This window comes from Poecile atricapillus, chromosome 3 (genome assembly GCF_030490865.1).
Source record: "Poecile atricapillus isolate bPoeAtr1 chromosome 3, bPoeAtr1.hap1, whole genome shotgun sequence".
Lineage (NCBI taxonomy): Eukaryota > Metazoa > Chordata > Aves > Passeriformes > Paridae > Poecile > Poecile atricapillus.
Window position 1 is genome coordinate 115,474,085 of NC_081251.1, and position 21,881 is coordinate 115,495,965.

Below are 21,881 nucleotides of genomic sequence, written 5' to 3' on the forward strand. Positions count from 1 at the left end.
CCTTGAGCATAGAATGAGATTTGGGGGAAGATTTTCTGGCAGCAAAAGCTGTGGGAAAGCCCTACTCGAGAATAGAAAATCAAGAAAATCTTCCTGCTGTCCTGCAGTATGGATGGGAATCAGCCTACACATATATTCATACATGATCAAGCTGATTATAGTGACCACTTAAAAACTGAAGTGGCGTGTGCCTCTTTTTATGCCAAACCTCCTTGGGTCATTGCAGATCAAAGGATTCCAAGCCAAGGAGCTCCCCTGCTGAAAGGCTCTTTTATCACAGAGAGGAGCTTTGCCACAAACACCCAAAATATAATTGCATTGCCTTTCCTGGTGTAAGTAGCGCTGTGCAGCCACAGACAGCCTTGCATCCCCATGAAACAGAGTTTAGAACTGATCTTAAACAGCTCTGATGGGAAAGGCAGCTCACCTTTCCTACAGCTTATTCCAAACATATTTCAAACATCCTATTTCTAACACGGTGCAAAATAGAGGCACTTCCTCTCATGCAGCCTGAGCACCAAAACACACCAGGCTCCCACTGAAGTCCCCGGTGTCCATCCTGAAAGGCAGCGTTACAAAATGCCCAAACCTGAAATGTCCCACACGGCAGAGCCCCTTTGAAAGCTGCCTTTCCTCTGGGACTTATCAGGAGTGCCGACCTAGCTCACCCCCACCCCTCAAGATTTCACATTTGTAATTCTCACTGGAAATCTCACACCTCGGGCACAGCCCCGGGGCTGAGACCCAACTTCCCAATGACAGGGCAGGAGCTGATAGAGTCACCAAGCTCCCGAATGCCAGAGATGTTAATAAATACCACTGTCCTGCTAACCGGGTGGGAAAGAGCCCCTGGAGCAGTGCTGAGAGCTGCTTCCCTGTGCACCGTTTGGCTGGAAGGAGATACAGCTGCAGGGATCTCCTTCCAAATTCCTGACTTGCATTAACCTCTTCCTGCCAGCTCCTATAACCCGTGCCCAGCCGATCCACAGGATCCTGCCACATTAACACAGCACGGGTGACAGCCTTCGTTTCATAAAAACAACAACATACCTTGCTTTGATTTGCATTTAACTCCTCAGTGTAGCAGGACAGACTTTCTCCACTGAAAGAACCTGCACAAGCTCCATGGCAACGTGTTTCCCACAAACAAGTTTTGGGGTTCTGTCTTTACTTGCAGCGAGCAACTGCAGCGGTGCAACCTGATCCCTTGCTACTGCACGAGTGGCCATGAGAACCAAAACTCCACACCTAGGTTTAAGATGATAGCAACCACTGATAGTATCGCTCACTTATCATTCCAGCACCGGCTGAACTAAGCATAGTAGGAACTTACTGAAATTTAATAAAGGAAACACAACTTGCTAAAGCATTTTTCTCCTCACACCTGTGCTGACATTCTCACAAGCACGAGGACTGGGTACATTAAACTCCTGGATTATCGTACGCTGGACTTCAGGGCTTCTTTTGACACAGTCTTGATTCACCCCTAGCAATGCCTTCTGCCACATCCTGCTTCTCTTTGGCCCATCAAGGCAAATGGGAGCTGGGATCCCCTGCCAGGTGACCCCTTCCAGGTGCACAAGGAGCCGGTCTGGTCCCACAGCCTGCACTGCCTTCATACCCCAGCAGGACTGAGCTGGAAAATCTGCTTTAATCACCCCACAAGCATCATCAAGTTGAAAGAGCGTTCCCTTACAATCATCACTTCAAGGCATTTAAAAGAGGTGGAACATAGGAGTGCCTAGGGAATCGTGTATGATGGGAATTTGCTTTGTCCATAGCATTTTGGGGCAGAATTAGGCTGGCTCCTCTCCTCATGTGAAGCTGGCAGTGTCAAACCTCATATATTGTCTATCTTAGGAAAGAGGAGACCAGAGAGAGTCGTCTTCTACTCCTTGCTGATTCAGACTTCTCTTCGTACAGGGCCTGAGCACTTGCTCTGTGTTATTTTAGACAAAACAATATACTCCCAAGTGCTTCTTTTGAGGAAAACCCAACATTCACTAGATCTAAACAGTGCCTTGCTATAATCTAGTGCAAAGCTGGGGACTCACATGATAACTGCAGGAACTGTGAAGAGAAGAGGGGTAAATTCAGTGTGTGAAGGACATGAGCAGAATTTAGAGTAATCTGTGTGGTGGCCATGCTGGTGGTGCTGCAGAGAGGCCTCCTACCAGAAGCAGGAGGGGTGAAACAATTATTGAAGAGTATTTGATTATTTGAAATGCATCTGCTCTTACTTGTTTGCACATCTCCGTTGTGAAAGAGGTATAACTGGTGATAAATCTGTAATTTTAAAAAATGAGATATATTCATCTTATCTTCGCTGGGCTTGAGCTTTGCCCAGTGGCACAGAACACTCCCTGTTCACACCAGAGCCTTCCAGCAAGAATCCCCTGAAAATCTTACAACCCCAAAACAATGGCTTTGTGGACATTCCTCAAGCAAAGAGCCTCTAATCCGAGCAAAGACCTCTTCTGTGTCAGCAGAGTTAAGCCACTCCCTTTCCATCACACACGATATTTTGTATGGTTATTTAGCATTTCATGGAGTATCTGGTGCATAATTTACAACATTGCCTGCACCTAAGCTCCACCCTGAACAAGATCAGTGGCAGCACTCATTTTCAAGCCTGTGATGTGAGTAAACAGCCACAGGATGGTCTGCTGCAAAACTGCACAGAATTTACTGCACTTTATCTCTTCTGCTGGAGGAAATTGCAGTACTTTGGGGAGAGCACTGCATCTTTTCTTAACCTTTTTTTTTTTTTAAGTCAACTTGGTGCATTCCACTGAAGGGAAAATTCACTTTCTGGGCTTTCAACAATGTGGTCTGCTTTCCTCTTTCAGTGTGATGTAAACACACAGATAATGGATTCCTGAAGCACTGACCCTGAAAATGATAAAATCTGCCTTCTTTAGACTGCTAACTAAACCAGCAAAGAAAGAGGCATGAGCCAGGTTTTTCTTCATGCCACAAACTTAATTCTTTCCAACACAAGTACTGCAGCCTAAGATCTGACAGATGTCCCAAGATAAAGCCTCTAAGGTATTCCCTGGTGTGCAAGTTTGGAGCCTGAATTTTCCATGCCTTGTCCCAGGAATTTCCATGTTCCCAGAGTTTAGGATGCTGTCATTTTGCCTCATTACACGCAACATGCAGCCATTGCTGTGAGCCAGTTTACAAGACAAACCAAGGGCTATGAATGAAAAATTATTTTTCCCCTCCCTCCTTAAGCCAACAAATAGGAACATTCTTTGCACTAACCAGGCTCTTGCCCCCTCTTTGACAGGAACCACAGACCACACTTGCAGCCCAGACCAGAGTAAATGAAGAAACATGCACAGAAGGGCAGCACTTCGCTGTACTCAGGCTGCTCTGGGACTATCTTCAGTCACATGGATCTAGAGGAGGAGGAGGTTTGGTTTCAGTGAAGAATTCTTTTTTATTTTGCAACTGCAATCCCGGAGTTCATTCATTGTTGGGCTGTGTCTTCCACAGAGAAACAGCAGAGCTTGTTTTACCCTGCCTGGGGCACGGAGCTGCTGGGCACCATCCTGCCCCCTGCACCAGGGGTTTGCAGCCCTGGCCGAGGCCTACCCTCCCTGCTGAGAGCTCATGGCATCCCCAAAAGAAACCTCTGGTTCTCACACAGACAGAGAACTCAATAGGAAAATATTAAAGGACATTCTCCCTGTCTAAAAGCAAAGAAGACTGGGAATGTACAAGTACACAAGTGCTTTCACAGATATCTATAGCGTGAGCAAATTAATTCGTTAGGGAATTATGCAACTGTTCCTCATTTGAAGAAGTGAAGCCACCCTCCGCCTTTGCAGAAGGTACACGGGGGTTGGAAAGGGCCCTTGCACTGCAAACTGCACCCAACCACAGCTAGAATTTATGACTGATGGCCAGTTTTAACTGTATTTTATTTAAGGATAAAATAAATAGGAGACTGCTCCCTCACTCTCCCCCTTATTGTTCTAAGAGACGTGGTCTGCCTTAGTCCTCATTGCAAGGCTGAGTGGCTCAGAGGCTGGATACACACCTCAACCCTGTGAAAGGCTGGGGACACCTTCGGAGTGAGGAAAGCCACACAGTATCCCATAAAAGAACTCGGAGCTTTTTCCCACAGCACCAATATTGTCCTCTCTCACTAACACCTTGGTGCAATAAGGCCGGACTAACATGTTTACAAGGATCATAGCAGGGCAACACCTCCAAAAAACCCACACAGGCTTACCTTGTAACTGCTTGAATCGTCCTTCTAACTGGTTATAGTTATACGGCACCTGAGCTGCATATCCTGGGGACAACGGCCCGGGCATACTGGTTGATTTTTGTAATTCCATTTACAGGTAGCGCAGAGATACGATGAACTGCAGCATAAAGGAACCACAAGTTTCTTTACCATACATCCAGGTAAATCCCAGCTTCCTCCAGTAGCTTGGCGTCAGTCCCTAGCAAAAACGCTCCCCCCTGAGCCCTAAGTAAATAAAACAGCTTCGGTTCAAAATCCAGCAGTGTGGCTTGGCGGTAAGCTCTCTGTAATGGATTCAAACTTAAAGCACCAGGAGGGTGTTTTTTTGTTGGTTTTTTTTTCCCCCCAGTTTCACAAGAGGCAACTCTCAAGTGCTCGAATCTGGTTCAAATGCTCGTCTGGCTCTGGCGAAACCAAGTGAAATAAAAGCAAGCGTGCGATTCAGGCCGAAGTAAAGGCAGCATGGAGCCACGCGCTGCCGCCCCGGCCGGCGCTCCCAGGAGCCGCGCACACCTCAGACCTTTCTGCTGGTTTGTAATATAAACAGCAGCCGCCCGGGCGCGGGCTGATGTCACTCGATTACCATACGGCACGGTGGAGGAAAGGAAGGCTGTACCAAGGGCGAAGGGGCGGCGGAGCAGGGGAAGAGCGGCCCGGCTCATGCAACGCGCCAGCGAGTCCTTCCGCCGCGCCCCGGGAGCGGCTGCCCGCGGGGTCCCGGCCCGCGCTGCCGGCACCGCCGCCGAGCACGGTGGTACCTTCCCGAGAGAAGCTGCTGGAATTACAACCTTTTGTTAGGAGCCTCATGTAACGGAAAAGTCTCAGATTACTATCACTTGAAAAGGAGGGCACTTTTCTTTATTTATCTGCGGGGCTGTCGGCTTGCAGAAGCACCGCACGCACACAGAAGCGCTCATTCAGTATTTAGCACCAGCCGAGGAGGGGACGCGGGGAGATGTACGCTCCAGCACACCGGGAACAAACGAAAGCTTTGTCGAAAGGTTCTTTAAACAGCCAATTCCTGTCACTTCGGTTTATGTTACTTGACGATATTGAGGATTTTGACATGCCCTGTGCATGTGGCTCCTTGCCCAGTTATCAGTGTGCTGGGTATTACTGCAAGATTAATGGGCTGTGCGCTGAGGGGGAGGGCTCTAACGTAAATAAGGATGCCTCGCCGAGCTCTGACCGGCACCTCAATACCCTGCCGAAATACAAACGTGCACAGCAGCAGCAGCAGCAGCTGGGCTTGGCCCTGGAAGTCAGTTCCTGCAGATGGTATTAGATACAGGATGTCAGTTTTCCCTCAGGGACATGAGCTCCCAGCCCTAAGTTGTAAGTAAAATTAAAAGGTCAATTCCACATTCATAGTCTCAGTATATAACATTTGTCTGTTCATTTTAAAAACTGCTGATAATGTTCACACAAATGTTTTCTCTTTTCTTCTTCTCTTGCATTTCCAAATTCCTTTCCACTGGAATCCATGTTCTCTCCTCCTCCCACTCCATCCCTTCATGAAACATTTCAAAATGTTGCCTTTGTTTTGATACCATAATTTCACAAGGTTTAAGTCATATAATAATTTCTGTGAGGACAATTTCTGTGGGAGAAGCTCAGCCGACTCCCCCGAGTCACTGCAGCCCAAGGTCCTGCTTGGTGCCAGGTGGAAATTCAACCAGCCATTACCAGCACACCAGGGAACAAATGTGCACAAAGTCCAACCACGAACACTGCCAGTTTAGGGAGAAGTGATGGAAGTCGACACTTCTCAACTGAAGCTGGGGTTTCCAAAAACACATGGACTGTTGAAAATGTCTGGCACGCTGCTCCTAAGGTCATAAATGCATTTAAAATATTTATGGCTTTTAACTATACTGTTTTACTTAAAGCACCACCACAGCTCTAGTCCAGAGTCACTTATATTGATAGAGAACGGCTTTTACTGGGGTATTTCAGTGCATCCCTTTTATTTCAGTATAGCTGTATTTACACAAGACTCCTGGTACTACAGCACACTTCAAGTAGAGCCTAAAACATTTCTGAAACTTGGCCTTCAATCCCTTCAGCACTACCCACACTTGGTCATGAAAGACTCCTGAGCTGCCCCAGACAGGCTTTACAGTATCAGGGAGGAGAGTGGCTGTGTAGGAGAGCAGGCCCTGCAGGCTTATGCCCTAAAAACATGTCTGGAAGGCGTCAGGGGGACCTGAGGAAGCACCTGCACTTGCAGCCCCAGCAGGCAGGATGCTGCTCTCCAGACAACAATGGGCTGGTGTGGCAGGCTCCTGCTAAACCCTCCTCTGCTAATCTCTGTGCAGCCAGCTGTCCCTGCAGCACACAGGCACCCACACGCCAGCCCTGGCCATGTGGCTTCCAGGGAAGAAAGGCAGCACAGAGTACCAAAGGCTCCTGAATTCCCAGGAACAGAGCTGGGTAAGCTGGGCTGTTAACAGCAAGGTGAACTCTGCCGAGCTGGAGGAGCATATTTTGCCCAGCACACAAGTACAGGCTTATTTCCATCACAGATATTTCTCCTGCAGCTTCCTACCAACAGCAGCTTTTGCCTGCCATGCCTGACCTACGTTATAATTAAATGCAAACCCTTCCCCTCAAGAGCAGGCAGGCAGCCAGGCCCTACCTGCAGGCATATCAACTCATTCTGTCCCACCTTGAGCAAACAGGTGTTGCTATGTGAGCTCAGAAGGTAAAACTGAAGTCCAAGTGACTGACGGCGAAACTGGAGCATTTTTAACACCATGAAGGCCATAAGTCAGGAACTTTTCCCCAGCTGAAGGCTTTCCCAAAACCTTTGGCAGGCAATGCACTAATGCACGTGGTCATTATTAAAAATATTAAAAAGTAAACTACTACAAAAAGGAAAATATTAAAAACTAAAAATAATTATTTGGCTTAGGCCCATATAAAACACAGACTGGCCTTACCCACCCCATCATGAAGCATTAACACCACACACACAAATTTACATTTCAGCTTGTCCCCTGTGGGACAACTGAAGCTTGCAAGCTTCAGGAGATACTGAACAAAATTTGGGGGTTGATGGTTTGATTTTTTTGTCCCTGTCCCCTCTCTGTTCCTCCCAATTCTGGCCTGCCCAGTAGCACTAAACATTACCTTACAGGGAAGGAACTGCAGCAGGTATGGAGCAATGCAGGCTACACAGCAAGCAGGGGGGAAAGCTAAAGGAAAAGGCAAGAACCTGTGCTCAAACTGAGCTTATTTTGTTTCAGGTTTGGCAAACAGAGACACCAGACCCTGACATGTTGTCAGCAGCGCTTGCTGTGAATATCTGACCTCATTTGAGCTGCCATCCAGGTTGGCATTTGGGCTGAACAATGTCCCCCCAGCAGCAGATGTGACAGACTTTGCTGATGATGGTTCAGCTCCTGGGGCAGGCCCAGGTGCCAGGCTCAGCTGCCAGGGCCTTCCTGCTGCTTTGCTGGGCACTGCTGTACATCTTGAAGGCTCTGCCGAACAGGTGGGTGGGAATTCAGTGGAAAGAGCAAAGCAAAATGGGGACATGTCTGTGTTTGTGAAATGCTACACGGTATGTAGCAAGGCTGTTTCCAAACGGGCATCCTGCCAGCTCCCCGTTTGTGTGAGTCACACCAAGCCTAATCCATCGCTCTGCTGTTGACTGCAAATGAGTGAACCTGAGCCGTTTTCTGCTGCCATGTGGCGATGCACCGGATCGATCACAAGGCTCTGGTGCACAAAGCCCTTTGTGACACCCCAGTTCTACTCATTTTCCCTGTTTATCTTACATTGACTAAGCCCTTGACAACATTAATTAGATAATATGTTATGGAGGGGATTGAATGCTTTAAAGCCATAGATAGCTTTGGAGCACTAGGCCAAGTACAACTTATCGCATCAACACAGCTGGAAATTCATGGTGTAATTCGTTAGTGATTACAGCACTAGAGGAAAAGAAAGCCAGACCATATAGTAAACCTATAGTAAGCTTAGCATATTGAGGAGGGAGGGGTGTGCTGGGTTTTTTTTTCCCACCCTCTAAATTTTGTTCTCAATTTTTTGCCCATTATCTGTGAAATAACTTTTGCAGAGTTTGAATTGTCCCTGTCTCACAGCACCTGCCAGGTGATGATGGCTTGTGTACTTGTTCAGAGTAAATAAAACACAAGTGATTATCCACTTAGCCATAATGCAGAGTGTCCTAGCTGACACAATCAGAGCTTTGCAAAGCCTCAAGGAGAATGAGGGGTTGATTACAGTAATATTATGAATGTACAAGTCACATTTGGAAACAACTGCTTACCTCAGAACACAAAAGGGTAACTCCTGGGCTCTGTCTTTACATGGTTCTGAAAAATGCTGCTGAAGTGAGCAGGTTCTGACACAAAGGAAAAAACTAGGGTTTCTAAGGAAGAAACTAATGATAGACCCAGCAAAATTACCTTCCAAATACCTAATTATCAATGTTTCTAAGCCACAGCTTACAATAATTATGAGCCTGGTTAATCATCATCCTTGTCTTTTCTCTTTACTCTTTCTTGCTCTTGTAAATTCTCTAGTTGGTGGCTAGTAAGGAAAAAAAAATACAATATAAAAAGGATGATTTATTAAACTAAAATTCCAGAGAAATCACGTAACATTTTGCTCCTCTCCTGAAGGTAAGTAAAGTTCCTACACATCCCCTAAGTGCTACAATTAGGAACTGAAAACTCATTATTACACTTGCCTCCATCCTCACAGTAAAAACAAAACCTTTCCCTTTATATTGGAGCAAGGAGAGAGAGGTTTTGCTGGGGATTGTTCTAGAATGTAATAGGAAATAAATATTTTTACCTTATTTGACAATTTGCATAACATGAATCCTGAAGAGTTAGCTGGTTTCCCTCCAGTTCTTTATCTAGGATGCTGGAAGCAGCAGCCCACACACCAAGCAGAAATGAGCTGCCAAGCTCATTATCTCTGCTGCAGGTATTGGAGGGAACAGAACCCTTCAGTTCCTAACCTGCCGTGTCCTGCAACACCTCGGTAACTCTCTCACAAGGAGGTGAAATGAACACAAGCAAACCAAGAGATCTCCTCTTCAGTAACATTTCCACTGCAGAAAGTATCTCCATGTTTCTGTTTAAAAGCAGAAGGTCAGTGGCAACTTCCCTTTCCTGGGGTTCTCCCAGTCCCTTCCAGATACATTCTCTGTGACCCACATGGGCTTTGGAGAGCCAGTGCAATCCAAAGGCAAGGAAAACGGGCCCAATAAACAGTAGGAGACAAAGATTTTTATTACAGAAGGGTCTGTTACACATTTTGCTTTTGCCATGTCCAGGCTGGCCTTCCAGCAGCTCCACTCCAAGTCCCAGGTACAAACCAGCTTTGGGCTCCGGGTGAATCCCGAGGTTGTGACATCTGAGACCAAAACCTTTGGGAATTTTCTCACAAACCAGGCCAGAATATCAATTTATTACTGAAACTGGGCCAGTTGCACCTGGTTTCGGGTTTCAGTTTACACAAGTCCCAGATTAACAGGAAAGTTGATGTGACTTTTGTAACAGCATGTCCTTGCTCACTGCAGGAATCAAACACCTGCCAGGAACACCAACAGGGAAGAGCTACAGGAGGCACTTGTGGAAACTTTCGGAAGAAATGACGGTTTCTGTTGGTTTGCATTCCAACCTGTACTGCTTCCCATACTCCATCAACTCACCAGCACAGGGGAAAGCTGTAACTACATTCCCAGGTTTTATTTGCTGCCCATGAAATGCACTTGGCTTGCTCCCTGGCAGAGGTGGGCAGCCCTTACAAAGCCTGTTCAAATCAAGCACACTGCACAGGTACACACTTAACACACTCACTGGCTGTGAAATTTTGTCATGAAAACACTTAATTTTCTTGCAGAAAATTCTTTTTAGTGGGTTTTGATTTGCTTTTTCAGAAGCTGGGATTATTGTCACTGCCTCTCCCTCACTTCTCTTCCACCTGAATTGCACCTATGTTTATATGTATGGGAGAGAGACAGAGAAATGCCCACCCTCCTTTTTCCTCCTTTTGAACCATTTTCTTTTTCTTTTTGGTCTGACCAGGAACACAGAAGATGCACTGTTACTACACCATAATCACTCAGGCATGACAATTCAATGTCCTGTTACTCTTGAGCAAAGTGGAAATTGGGTAACAACAAACAGCAGAATACACTGATCTTTACAAATCTCCACAAGCTAGACTATGTCCCCATCTGGAAACTGCCTCTCTCCACAAAAAAGCTTAGTGATCAACTGACATTTATTAACTGTGTCCAACTCATGAAGTTATTATTTGAGAGCAACCAACTTCATTTTTATATGATGTATTGAAAAAATTAATACATTATACAAGTGGATGTACAAACACTGTCACTTGACAGCCCTCTTTCAAGGCTTAATAAAGGAAGAAGAACTTGAAAAAATCCTCATACAACATACACATACAAAGTGGTTGGCAAAAAAAAAAATAGTAGCGATTGCCTTGCTCACTGAAAGAGCTCAAAACTGTTAGGGAGAATGCTGGAAACTAAAGAAGTAGAATTCAGAAGTGGATTTTCATCACCCTCTCTACATGGTGGCTGGTTTTTATCCCTATTCCTGTTCTTTTTGCCTCTTCCCCATCAAGGAAATTCATCTCCAGGCAATCTGGGTTTATATCTCTCCAGGATATTACCTCAAGATAAGAATCAAAGCTCTGATCCGAGGGAATGATTTCATCACTAATCTTTCCCCATTAGAAGAGCTCCAAGGTTAACAGAAATTAGTAAACATGTTTGAATCCTGCACTGAATTTCACTTTGCAGTGTGCTCTGTTAGACATTATTTATACTTCAGGGAGTGCTTTCAGGCAGTATCCCAGCAACAAATAGAAGGAAAAAATGCAAGGCACATTGCAGATTTGGCTGAATAAATATCATAAATACAGAAACATTGCTAGTTAGATGCTAAAGACATGAGATGAGAACATTCTCTTCTGCATACGCATTTTTTGTGGAAAGACTTCTTTTGAATTACAGACTCATGACTAGGTTTTGAAATTCATCCACAGCTAAGCTCACCCCTGAGAGAAGCCATAATTTTAAAAAATATATATATTGCCAATATTGGCATGTAGTTTCTATAAAGAAGAAATCATTTCCATTAAGATTATTCAGCAAATTATTTAAAAACAATCTCATTATCTCAGTGAAGGGTCTCATGGTTTCTCTGTATTTAATATCCCTAAAACATTGACTCCAACAGCAAAGAACATTTGCAGTCTTTTCAGCCTTCAAATTTCCCATGAAGGGCCACCTCTAGTGAGGTTCCCAGCTGGTGTAAGACAGCATGGCCTCGGAGAAGCCAGGGGAGAATCCAGTTTATTCCAGGTAACAATCTGGCTGGGAGGTCTCCTCTAAATTGTCAACATATCCCAGCGTATTATCCCAGGCTTAAGACAGTGCCTGGCTCAGCTCTCACTGACTCCATGGAGTGTGTCTCCCAGGGAGCATTTTTCCTTTCCCAGAGCAGCTGCTGCAGCCAGAGCTCTTTACCCCCCCTTCACAACTCCTGCCCTGCTGATGCTGAGCACTGCCTCCCACTCAGCTCAGTGTTTTGGGGCAGCCAAAAGCATCCCCAGTGCTCCTACTCTTCACTGATGCCATGGGGATGAATGGATGAGGAGAACTGGAGCAGACAGGAGAGCAGTGTGCTGTGCCACTCTGGGAATGAAGGCATAGCTCCCACCTAAAATCAGTGTAAGGAAGCTCGCTCTGGAAGTCAGTGCAGTGCCACAGTATCGAAATGCCCAGGTATGACCACACAGATTGACCTGCTGCAGGATTATCCCTCTGCACACATCACGGGTAATATCCCAAAGGCAAATACACAAGTCTGTGCACACAGAGTCAGTACACATACATCAGCTTTCCATTGGCTTCCTCTGGGTACAGATGGCTTTTTATATTTAAGCTTAACTAGAGCACAGAATCCTCTTGCACCTTATTTTGTTAAATTGTTGCATTGCTGTCCAAGCACAGAGTCCTCTGTGCATAAGGACTGGCGTATGCCTGGAGTTCTCCTCAAGGAACTATGAGAAGCAGATATGGACCTGTATTCCAGCCAGGAGCTTAATGCACAGGGATTCAAAGATCCAGGGATCAATCAACAGAGGCTCATGCTGGCAAGATGTTGGGCTCTCCTGTATACGTGTCCAACTCAACAGTGCTTAGTCCTGAAAGGATTTCAGTGGAGACGTAAAATGACAGCAGCACTCAGACTTTCCAGAGTGAGGCTGCCAGAACTGCTCCTATCCTGCTCTGTCCCCAAAGAAACAAAAAGGCTATTTTTCCAGCCCCAGCTCATCCTGCCTGAGCAATGCGTGCCAGATTACAGTCAGTCATTCACCAGGATGCAACCACTGTCATCCACCACTCAGTTACTAAGTACTCATAAATCCTGTCCATGGAGCAGACAAGCACGCGCAGTTCCAGACAACTCCTGAGGTACATTCAGCAGGACTTCTTTCCAACAGCTTGCCTCTCTACTCAAGAGGCTACACGGGACCAGGGATCTGATCAGACTACCAAGAACCTGACTTACGCTTCCTTGCAGTTTGCAACGTGACTCCTTTGATTCTAAAGAGAGAGAGGGCAAACCCCCAAACCATGCCCAACTGAAACTAAAAATCACGTTGTTACAGCAGCAAGATACAAATTATCTGTATACCAAGCTACATTTTTGATCATTGAATACATTGTTTGCTTCTACTTGCAAGTTACTCTATGTTTCCCAGACACACTGTCTCTTCTTTTTGGGTCAGTCCACTGATAATTTTTAAAAATACACCCACTAAGAACAAGGCATTATTTTTTGTCTGTTTTTTACTGTCTGCTTTAGAAACAGTTCTCCAAGGCAACTTTAAAAGCCAATGCATTAATGCACAGTGACAGATGGGCTGAGCTTTTCCTTGCTCTCTGATAAGAGCACAGTGTGCATCAGGAGTCCCAGCCAGCACCACAGGTGACATGTGGCAGTACAGCAGCCTCTCTGCTGCCCTGCTCCTTCCCTTCACGCCTGCCTGACACACAACACACCAAAGGACACTACTGCTCACAACACCCGCCCCTGCGGATTCTGGGAAGGTTAGAAACGACAGAAGAAATTGTTCCAGAAGCAAAATCCAGAAGGAAAGCATAGAGTGAGGTCAACATTTGGAAAAGCTTTTGTTGAAAAATTTCCATCAACTTTTATCTGAGCAAAATGAGATTTTTTAAAATAAGCCCTTTCATGCTCATCTGGGTACGCCTGCATTAGGCCTGTAGCTCTAAACAAATCCACAGGCTGACAACCAGCTCTGCCACACCAGTGCAGAGCAGATTTTGCTGCTCTAAGGTTTTTATTTCTGTTTAGTCTCAAGTGAATCCCTCACATGCCCTTTCAAGCTGATTTATGAGCATCACCATCATGCTGAGCACTCCTTCCTTACCACTTTCTGCTATTAAAATTAGTGACTGATTTTTAAGTCCAGGATAGCTCAGGTGCAGGATCCTCAGGAAACACCTTGCAAGAGCTTATTCTCTGTATGCTCTTTCAAAGCCAAGAATAAATCCAAGGTTTATTCTCTTAAGCTCTAAATCATCATAAATTGCCCTTTTTTATTGGTTTGAGACGTGAAACTTCATTCTGTATGCTCAGAGTGAAACAGAAATTTTGCTGTGAGAGAAATGCTCGACAGCAGGGCCAGGCAGGTGTGTGATACCTGGAGAGTACTAGAAGCAGAATCTTCCTTTGCACCTCTTTGTGGGGTTGTTCTGCTGACTTTTTGCACTGGAGCTGTGGGGAAAATGGCTCAAATATCAGTGCCACAAGGGACTAATTAGCCTCACATAAGGTACCCAGAACTTTCCCACTGGAAATTTTCTCTAATCTTTTTAACCTTATGAAATGGCTAGTCCACTATATAAAAAAGAAATTCAATAGTGTAACTTCGGGAACAACTTCAACGCTTTTCCCCCTCTTGCTGCTGGGAGGATTTAAGTTAGTGGCATGAATGACAAGCCCAGTTTGGGCAACTAAGGAAAGCTGCACGACAAATGCAGCCTCCTGGCTTGCCCTGTAAGGCTCATCAACACCACATCGTGCAACACCAGTGAGTGCCCCGACCTACGCACGGCCACTCGGGTGAAGCTGGAAAAGGAATGTACTCCTGCCCACACTAGGATATTCCTCTCATTTCTTTCAAACTGGTTTTAATTCATGGGCCAGGGAGCTGAGTCACAGACCTTCTGGTCACTTGGATGAACCCAGAGGATAAAAGGGCAAAATACAAATGAGCAGAAAAGCGAGTAACTGTAGCCAAGTTTAATATTGAATTAGCGAACTGAAGAAATGGAAAGTTTTGGAGGTGACAGCTCTCATGGTATCTGAAAACAGCACTTGAGCTGGCAAGCATGGCACACCTGAACCTCAGAGCCCAAAGGCTGAATGGGAAAAATTCTGCTGAACAACTGAACTGTTTCTTAAGCTTTTTGCAAGAGCTTCGTGCACCAAGGAGCTGCACGACAAATCCAGTTAGCTAATGGTCCTAGATAAACGAAATCCAACCCTTGAGGATTTGTGAATGAAGAATCTTGCACAAACATGATATCTTTTGGCTCCTACAGAGCAGGTAGAATTACCTGGTCCTCCAGCAAGACCTTCCAAAGAACCAAAGGGAACAAGGACAGGTGAAAGATGATTTCCTACAGTGGGATACCTTACTTGGCGAAGAAGGGATCAGTTACCTTCTTCTCATATCAGTTGCAGAGTGAGTTAGTTCAACATGAATGGCAACCAATCTGGTTGTATATCCCTCCAAATCTGGATTCTGATTGAAAGCTGAGTTCCCAGATGATTTCTTGGTTTTAAACCAAAATAACTCTTTACATTCTGGTTTTTATGGTACACAGACCACTTTAACAACACTGATTATCTGCTGTTACTAACAATACTGGTTTTCTATCAATATTACTATTACTATTACTATTACTATTATTATTATTATTATTATTATTATTATTATTATATCATACCTGCTTTACTTGAGCCTTCTTTCAGGACATTGTTCTGATCAGATTATTCTGACCACCACCTCCTGCCTTTGCTGTTTAAATACTTCAACATCCTGATGGAATGTGAGGCCGTCAGGATTCTTCCTGCAGTGGAGCATCAGACTGGCTACAAACTTCACTTCTTACTTCCTCACTCTTTACCTCACTTTACCTTAAAGGAAGTAAGTTTCACTTCAATTACAGTGAAGCAGAATGAACACGAGATGGAAGCTCTGCCAAAGAGGCATTTCACAGCTTGTGGAAGGGTATGGAAAGAAGATGCCTGCACCCGCAGAGAGTACAGAGCCATTAGTCAGGCAGTGTAACATGCCCACGGCTGTTCCACTTTGGAATACAGCCGCTTGCATCTTGGTGATGAAATGTAAGGAACCAGTGCCTGGTGTATTCATTTGAAACCTTTCGTATTAGGACAAGGGGATAATGATGCATGAGTGTTTCATAGAATGCAAGACATTGATAGCCTTTTGTTATATTTTGTCACTGACATACTGCAAGGGGACAGCCACAGGCAGTCTTGAGATACAGCCCACCCATGACCTCTGGAGAGAAATGTTAGCGTCAGAAGATGCCCAATCTTGGAGATGTGGGAAGGTGCCCGTGCCCACAAAGAGCCAGCACTCACCCAAGTCAAGCTGGAGTATTGTTCAGTAAACCCAGACCCCAAAGGTGGCACACAACTACTTCAGCTTCAGAGGGCAGTGAAGTTCACCCAGAGGAAAGTGGTGGTGCAGCAGCCAGACAAACGCAGGGGTTGCAGAGCCCAGCAGGATCTCCTGCCATGCCCCAGCTGACTGTGTGTGCACCAGGCTTTCACCCAGGGCTCATTGTGCCCAGGCCTGTGACACACAGCTGAATCGGAGAGCACCTTTCCAGAAAGGGCCTGTCTCCACTGAAAGAGGACAATGACAGAGATTATTGCCAGCCCAGCTCCAGGCTGCAGCTGTTAAAAACCTGCCAGTGCCTTTCTGCAAGGGAAGATTACCCACCAGACAGCATATCTGAAAACATATGTTGATCAGTGCCAGAAGTACCACAGCTCAGCCTTTAACCATAACCTTGGATTTGAAATACAAACCTCTCTTCACTCCTCTCTCCCTGCACCATGATTAAGCTTTCAAGCAGTGCTGCAGCAATGCAGGATGCTAAGCCAAGTTTTGGCAGCACACAGCATTCTCAGCACCAACCGTAGAGAATTACAGGTATGGAAATGTATCAAATTAAAATAACTATGAGTAATGCTTATTCAGAAGAAAAATAAATACACCATACTGTGGGAAAATGTTTAAATATCTGAATTGAATCTTCAGCAAAATTATTTGCTTTGACATTGGTGTGTGTTTTAGGTAGCTAAATAATTCAAGTACTTTCCTTACATTACTTCTCCTTGAAATAAGAGTTTCATGTTTATTATTCATTACTCAGGTGGGGAGCTCTGCTTGCTACAAAAGTAAGTGGAACAAGCAGCTGCAGTAAGGTGAGATCTAACACCCAAACACGGCTCATGAGCTTTGTGCTAAAAGCATTTCCCACCCAAGGAACAGGATACAACCTACAATCACTAACGTGGCAGGAGTAAAATACAGTTTCTTCCTCAAACAAGAGTAAACTATTAAAATAAAGCAATCCAAGCTGAGATTCATTTTGTCTATCACCGCAGGCACCAGCAAGCTGTTTCTGATCCCACTCAGCACGGTCCTGCCCAGGTAAGGCATTCTCCCTGTCATTCCGAATGCACAGTGATGGGAACTGCTGTAATTAAAGGCAGCAAAATTTAACACACATCCCCTCTCTATGAGCAGTTCCATTAAGTCAATAGCATTACTGTCCCCAGGAAGAGTTACGTGATCTGCTCTCTGCCCACCTGCATGAACTACTTCATTTCCCTGTTGCTGAGCTCCACATCTGATCCTGGCCTGTGCCTGACACGTAAAGGGGTTCAGCATCTGATGCATCCCCACGGCTGGAGCAGAGAGCAGAAAGGGCACGCTGCACCCCGGACCCAGTCCCATTGGAATCACAAATGGAACAGGTGATACCTTTGTCTCAGGGCAGCTGATTTAATAAACCTGTCTCAACACCTTATGAAGTGTTGGGTTTAAAGCCATCCCTGGAGCTCAGATTTCACCAGCAGAATGCTCTGCATAGTTTTGAGCTGTTTTCTATTCCTGTCCCACACTGCCAAGGCATTTTGTTCAGAGGGCAAAAATGTGGGCATGCTACCATAAAAGTCAGGAAATCATTTACAGAATGCGTAAAAATTGCTTTGCAGGGCAGTGACTCAGAGCCGAGAGGACATGACATCATCTCTTTGCTCTATAAACAAATATGGTTAATGTATAGCTTTTTTTACTCCACAATTAAATGTAATCTCATTTCAAATGAGAAAAGATCCATTCCAGTTTCATTTCTCTGCTGATGACAGTGGAATTCAGCAGAAGACAGCAAGTATTTCAGAAAGAATGTATAGTCCCATCATTCATTACTACATGACAACTACCTCCACCTACCACATTCCTCCTTTCCAGGACTAGTGAGGTGTTTTGCACACTTCCAGATGAAGGTATTTTGAAGGAGAGCTTTTTTATTTTTTTCCAAACCCGAGGTCAGTGCTTACCAGCCAGGGCCTTGATGCGGGAGCGCTCAAACAGCCGAGCAGAACTGTTCTCATTGTCCCAGTCATCGACATCCCAGCGGTTGTTGACATCGCTGTACTGCTGTTGGATTTCAATGTTGTCGTAATCTGTCGCTACTGTTGTCGTCATCCTGAGTCTTCTCCTTAGCCTCTCCTCACCATCAGATTCTTCCTAAAACCCTCTGTCAAAGAAAAACACATAAAAATAATCATTTAGATGGTACACATATGTTGAAAGAAAGTCATAAAGATCGAGCTCAGGAGTTCTGGTTTCAAACATCAGTGTATTTTACTTGAAGACAAGCTCAAGAACAAGCGGTATCTCAAGTACAAGTTGGTGTCTCAAGGTGAGATACCAACCACCCCTTCAGAGAACACATACTCTCAAAAAATGAAGTGCTTAGCCAAAGCCAGAAGCTTTACTGCATACACACACCCAGAATTGTCATGTTCAGCTCCATGGATGGAAGAGTGCAGCAAAACACTTCCACAACTGTCATTTTCAAAAGCAGACTCTCGGCTTTAGAGATCTGTGAATGCTGGCTAAAGCATATGGAGCTGTGGATAATTTGGCTAAGAAAAACCTCAAGTACAAAGATGACCTCGATACCTTTACAAAATGGTGCAAATACTGATGGAAAAAGAAATACAGATTCTCAAAAAGCTACATAAGCATTTGACAAGCAAAAGCCTTTTAACATGTATCTGAAGAAATATTTCTGTCTCCACATGCAAATACTGACTTTGTGACTGGTCCTGGCAATTTATTTATGAACTAATCCAGATAAAACCAACTAAATGATGCATTACTTTGAACTCTCCACAGGAACAACATGGCACCCACCAACGCAACCCTTGGGGTGAAGTTCTCCTCTTTCAGGGTGCTGTTTGCATATTTATTCTGCTTTCTGATTAGGATTTCCATGTATTTATCAGTACTAGATATACAAGAGGCAGATACCTCTGGAGGAGGAAGGTTATACACAGCTGTGAGCCCAGTGGGAACAGCACTGAGCATCCCCTTCACCAGTCAATGCTCAGAGAGACCCTGAGGAGCACAGGGTGCTCCTCAAAAACACAGAAACTCACAGCTCACTTTCACAAAACGCTATAATTACCAGAAATGCAGTTAAATGGGCAAGGGGGAGCCAGGGGGCCGCCCTTTTTTACCTGGGCGGGACGCGCGCTCCCCTCACGGCGCCCCGACTCGGGGCCTCTCTTGTCTTTTGTCTCTTTTATCTCACTTACTCATTTAAAAAGAAAATTTAAAATAAAAACAAAAACCCAACGAACGGCCACACAACCTCCCTCCCCTCCCCGGCAGCCCGGAGCGCAGGGCGGGGCCGGGGCCGCCCCTCAGGGTGAGGCCGAGCCCGCCCTCACGGCAGGGCCGGGGCCGCCCCTCACGGCTCTCCCCGCCCGCCGCGCTGGCGCCACCTGCCGGCCCGGCCCCTCCCGGCACCCCCATGTCGGGACATAAATGCACCTCGCGCGCGACAGACGGCGCGGCTGCCGTGGCTCAGCGGCGGCGGTAATTCCCGGTCCGGGCCCGGGAGAGCAGACCGGGCTGGCCCCCGGTGCCACCCCACGGAAGGTCCGTGCCCTGTTTCTGCGGGGACAGATCCCGGGGTCTGGCGCAGGAATGGGAAAGGCCCTTACGTAAGGAGCCGTTCCCGAAGGCCGAGTGCGAGTGTTCAACCTTCAGGAAAGGTGGGGAGGAATCGCTTTAGTCATGGGAAGCTGCCAACAGCGAGGGAACGCGAGGAGAAGTGGCTCTGGGGAAGGTCGTGGGGACGGAGCTCCCGCGGCGCATCCCGCAGGAGCCGGGGATGGATCAGCCGCTCCGGCCGGATCCCGCCGCTAGGAACAAACAAAAGCACGGAGCAAACACAGGGGCAAGGATTAAACCCCGCTCGCCGCGTTTCTGCACAGCACTCACCAGCTGATCCTCACTGAGCAGCAGGCCTAGACAAAAACCTCCCATTGATCCCTGCACACAGGCTGAAATCAGGGTTAATTCCAATTAAATCCACGGAGCAGCCAGTATAAACAACGAGTGGGAACGGGCTGCTCGACAGCATCATCTTCCATCTCTTCTATTTTCACCGGTGCTCAAGGAAGAGCAGATGTGCCACTGGAAAAGCTGCAGCTCCAACCATAAAAATCAGTGACCCCAAAATTGGGATGCAGTGACATGTAATTTAATATAGATGGAACAAACCATGGGATTTAATTTATTTCTGTGTCACTGCTGTTTAGAAACACACACAACTCGATCCAGAATAAATTCAACTCTAACTTGTGCTTTATCACTTCTTCCACCCTGAGCATAGCACAAGCAAAATCTATCCCAGATAAAGCTAAATTGAGCATGAAATGGCCTGTTATCCCACACCTATAGGGCTGGAAAACCTGCATCCTTGTTCTGATTCTAATAAAAGCAGCACCTCGCTCCCTGACATCAGGCTCCCTTTTCTGGGATGTGGCTCCCTGCCACAGGGACAGCGGAGCTGGGGAGCAGGAAAACGCTGCAGGGATAAAAATAAGCACCTTGCAGCAAAGCGAGGTGAGGAGAACACAACGGAATTCTGATTCCAGAAACAGACCCAGCTACAGAGAGTGCAGCCACCGCCTTGAGTCCCTGCTGGAAAACAGCTTTTCCTGAGTCCTGCTGCAGCTCTGATCCAGCACAAGCCACCGGTGCCTCCAGGAACAGGGAGGGAAGATAAACACGAGCCCTGGCAGAAACCTGCAGGCTCCTGACTGCAGGGATGGAGATCCTGCAGCAGCACATCTTGTGCCTGCATTAAGGGTGTCCCAATCTGACATGGGCAGCACCATAAACTGCCCAGGGAGTAACGGGGGAAAACGGTTCGGAATTTTCCTGGAGCCCTTGAGTTCACTGTTGATGACCTTGAATGTAATCCACCTGTGAAATCAGCCCTGCACTTGAAGGGACATGCTGAAAACCCTCTGTGTGCATGTGCAGCACACACAGACATGTAACACACATGTATTTACAGATTTAGTTTAAGCCTCTGCATGAAGCACCCACCAACATCCACAGAGAGCAAACGGACAGAGGGAAGCCCATTTTCCAGCAGGAGCCACCTTTGTCACTTAAACATCCTGGCCTGGCTTTAAGCTGAGATAGCTCCCTAATAAAGGAATTATGTTTTCTGCAGAGAGCCAGAGGAACAGGAATTTCAGCTGCCAACATCCCGAGCAACATCCTGCAAGCCAACCCACTCTCAGGACTGGATAAACACACTGGGAAGAAGACATTTCAGAAATGGCAGGTCACAGTTCCTTTACCATTCATAATTCAGGCTCTAGGATGTCATAAACTGGAGAAAGCAGGCACTGGGGTTTCTCAGTTAATCCACACCCTCTTAAACTCATCTGCCGGTGCTTAGTGCACCTTGGCTTGGAGATGTTAGCAGGTAATTCCAGGGATAAGCAGGCACAGGGCTGAACTAATAAATAGCATGGAGCTGCTCTGGGCCCTGAATCCACAGGCCCTCCACGATGGGTTGAGAAAAATCTGTTTTTTCATTGATTAAATATTACTCTGTTATATTTTATACCCTTCTGCAATGGATACCATGCTAGACGACCTCATGAGACAAAAGAGATCAAACCATTTCATTTCAAAGCATTCCTTAAAACCTATTGCATAATCTGAGGGCGGGGGGTTGGCATTATCTTCAAAAAGAAGAAATGGCTTGAAGAAAAAAATCAGCTACCAGGAAGAGAATTTTCTCAGACAGTTTTCAAAGGCCACATCCAGGGGTCAGACCTTTTGTATTTACTTTCATAAATAGACCAGATTCTGCTCTGTTTGTTTCTCAGATAATAGAAAACAAACAGTTTTATTCGGCCCATCTGAA

General features: G+C 46.0%; 1 protein-coding gene across 7 annotated transcripts in view; it reads right to left on the reverse strand.

The window, feature by feature from the left end:
* Positions 1-21,881, reverse strand: part of SPTBN1 (spectrin beta, non-erythrocytic 1) — a 115,665-nt gene that overhangs the window by 63,924 nt on the left and 29,860 nt on the right. For 4 of the 7 annotated variants that reach the window (XM_058836555.1, XM_058836552.1, XM_058836553.1 and 1 more), the window contains exon 2: positions 17,974-18,173. In XM_058836555.1, coding sequence (XP_058692538.1) covers positions 17,974-18,121 — 148 coding nt within the window. In that variant the 5' untranslated portion in view covers positions 18,122-18,173. Of the gene's footprint in view, positions 1-4,243; positions 4,743-17,973; positions 18,177-21,881 lie in introns of those variants that run through there. The other 3 variants (XM_058836557.1, XM_058836558.1, XM_058836559.1) reach the window with 3 other exon arrangements.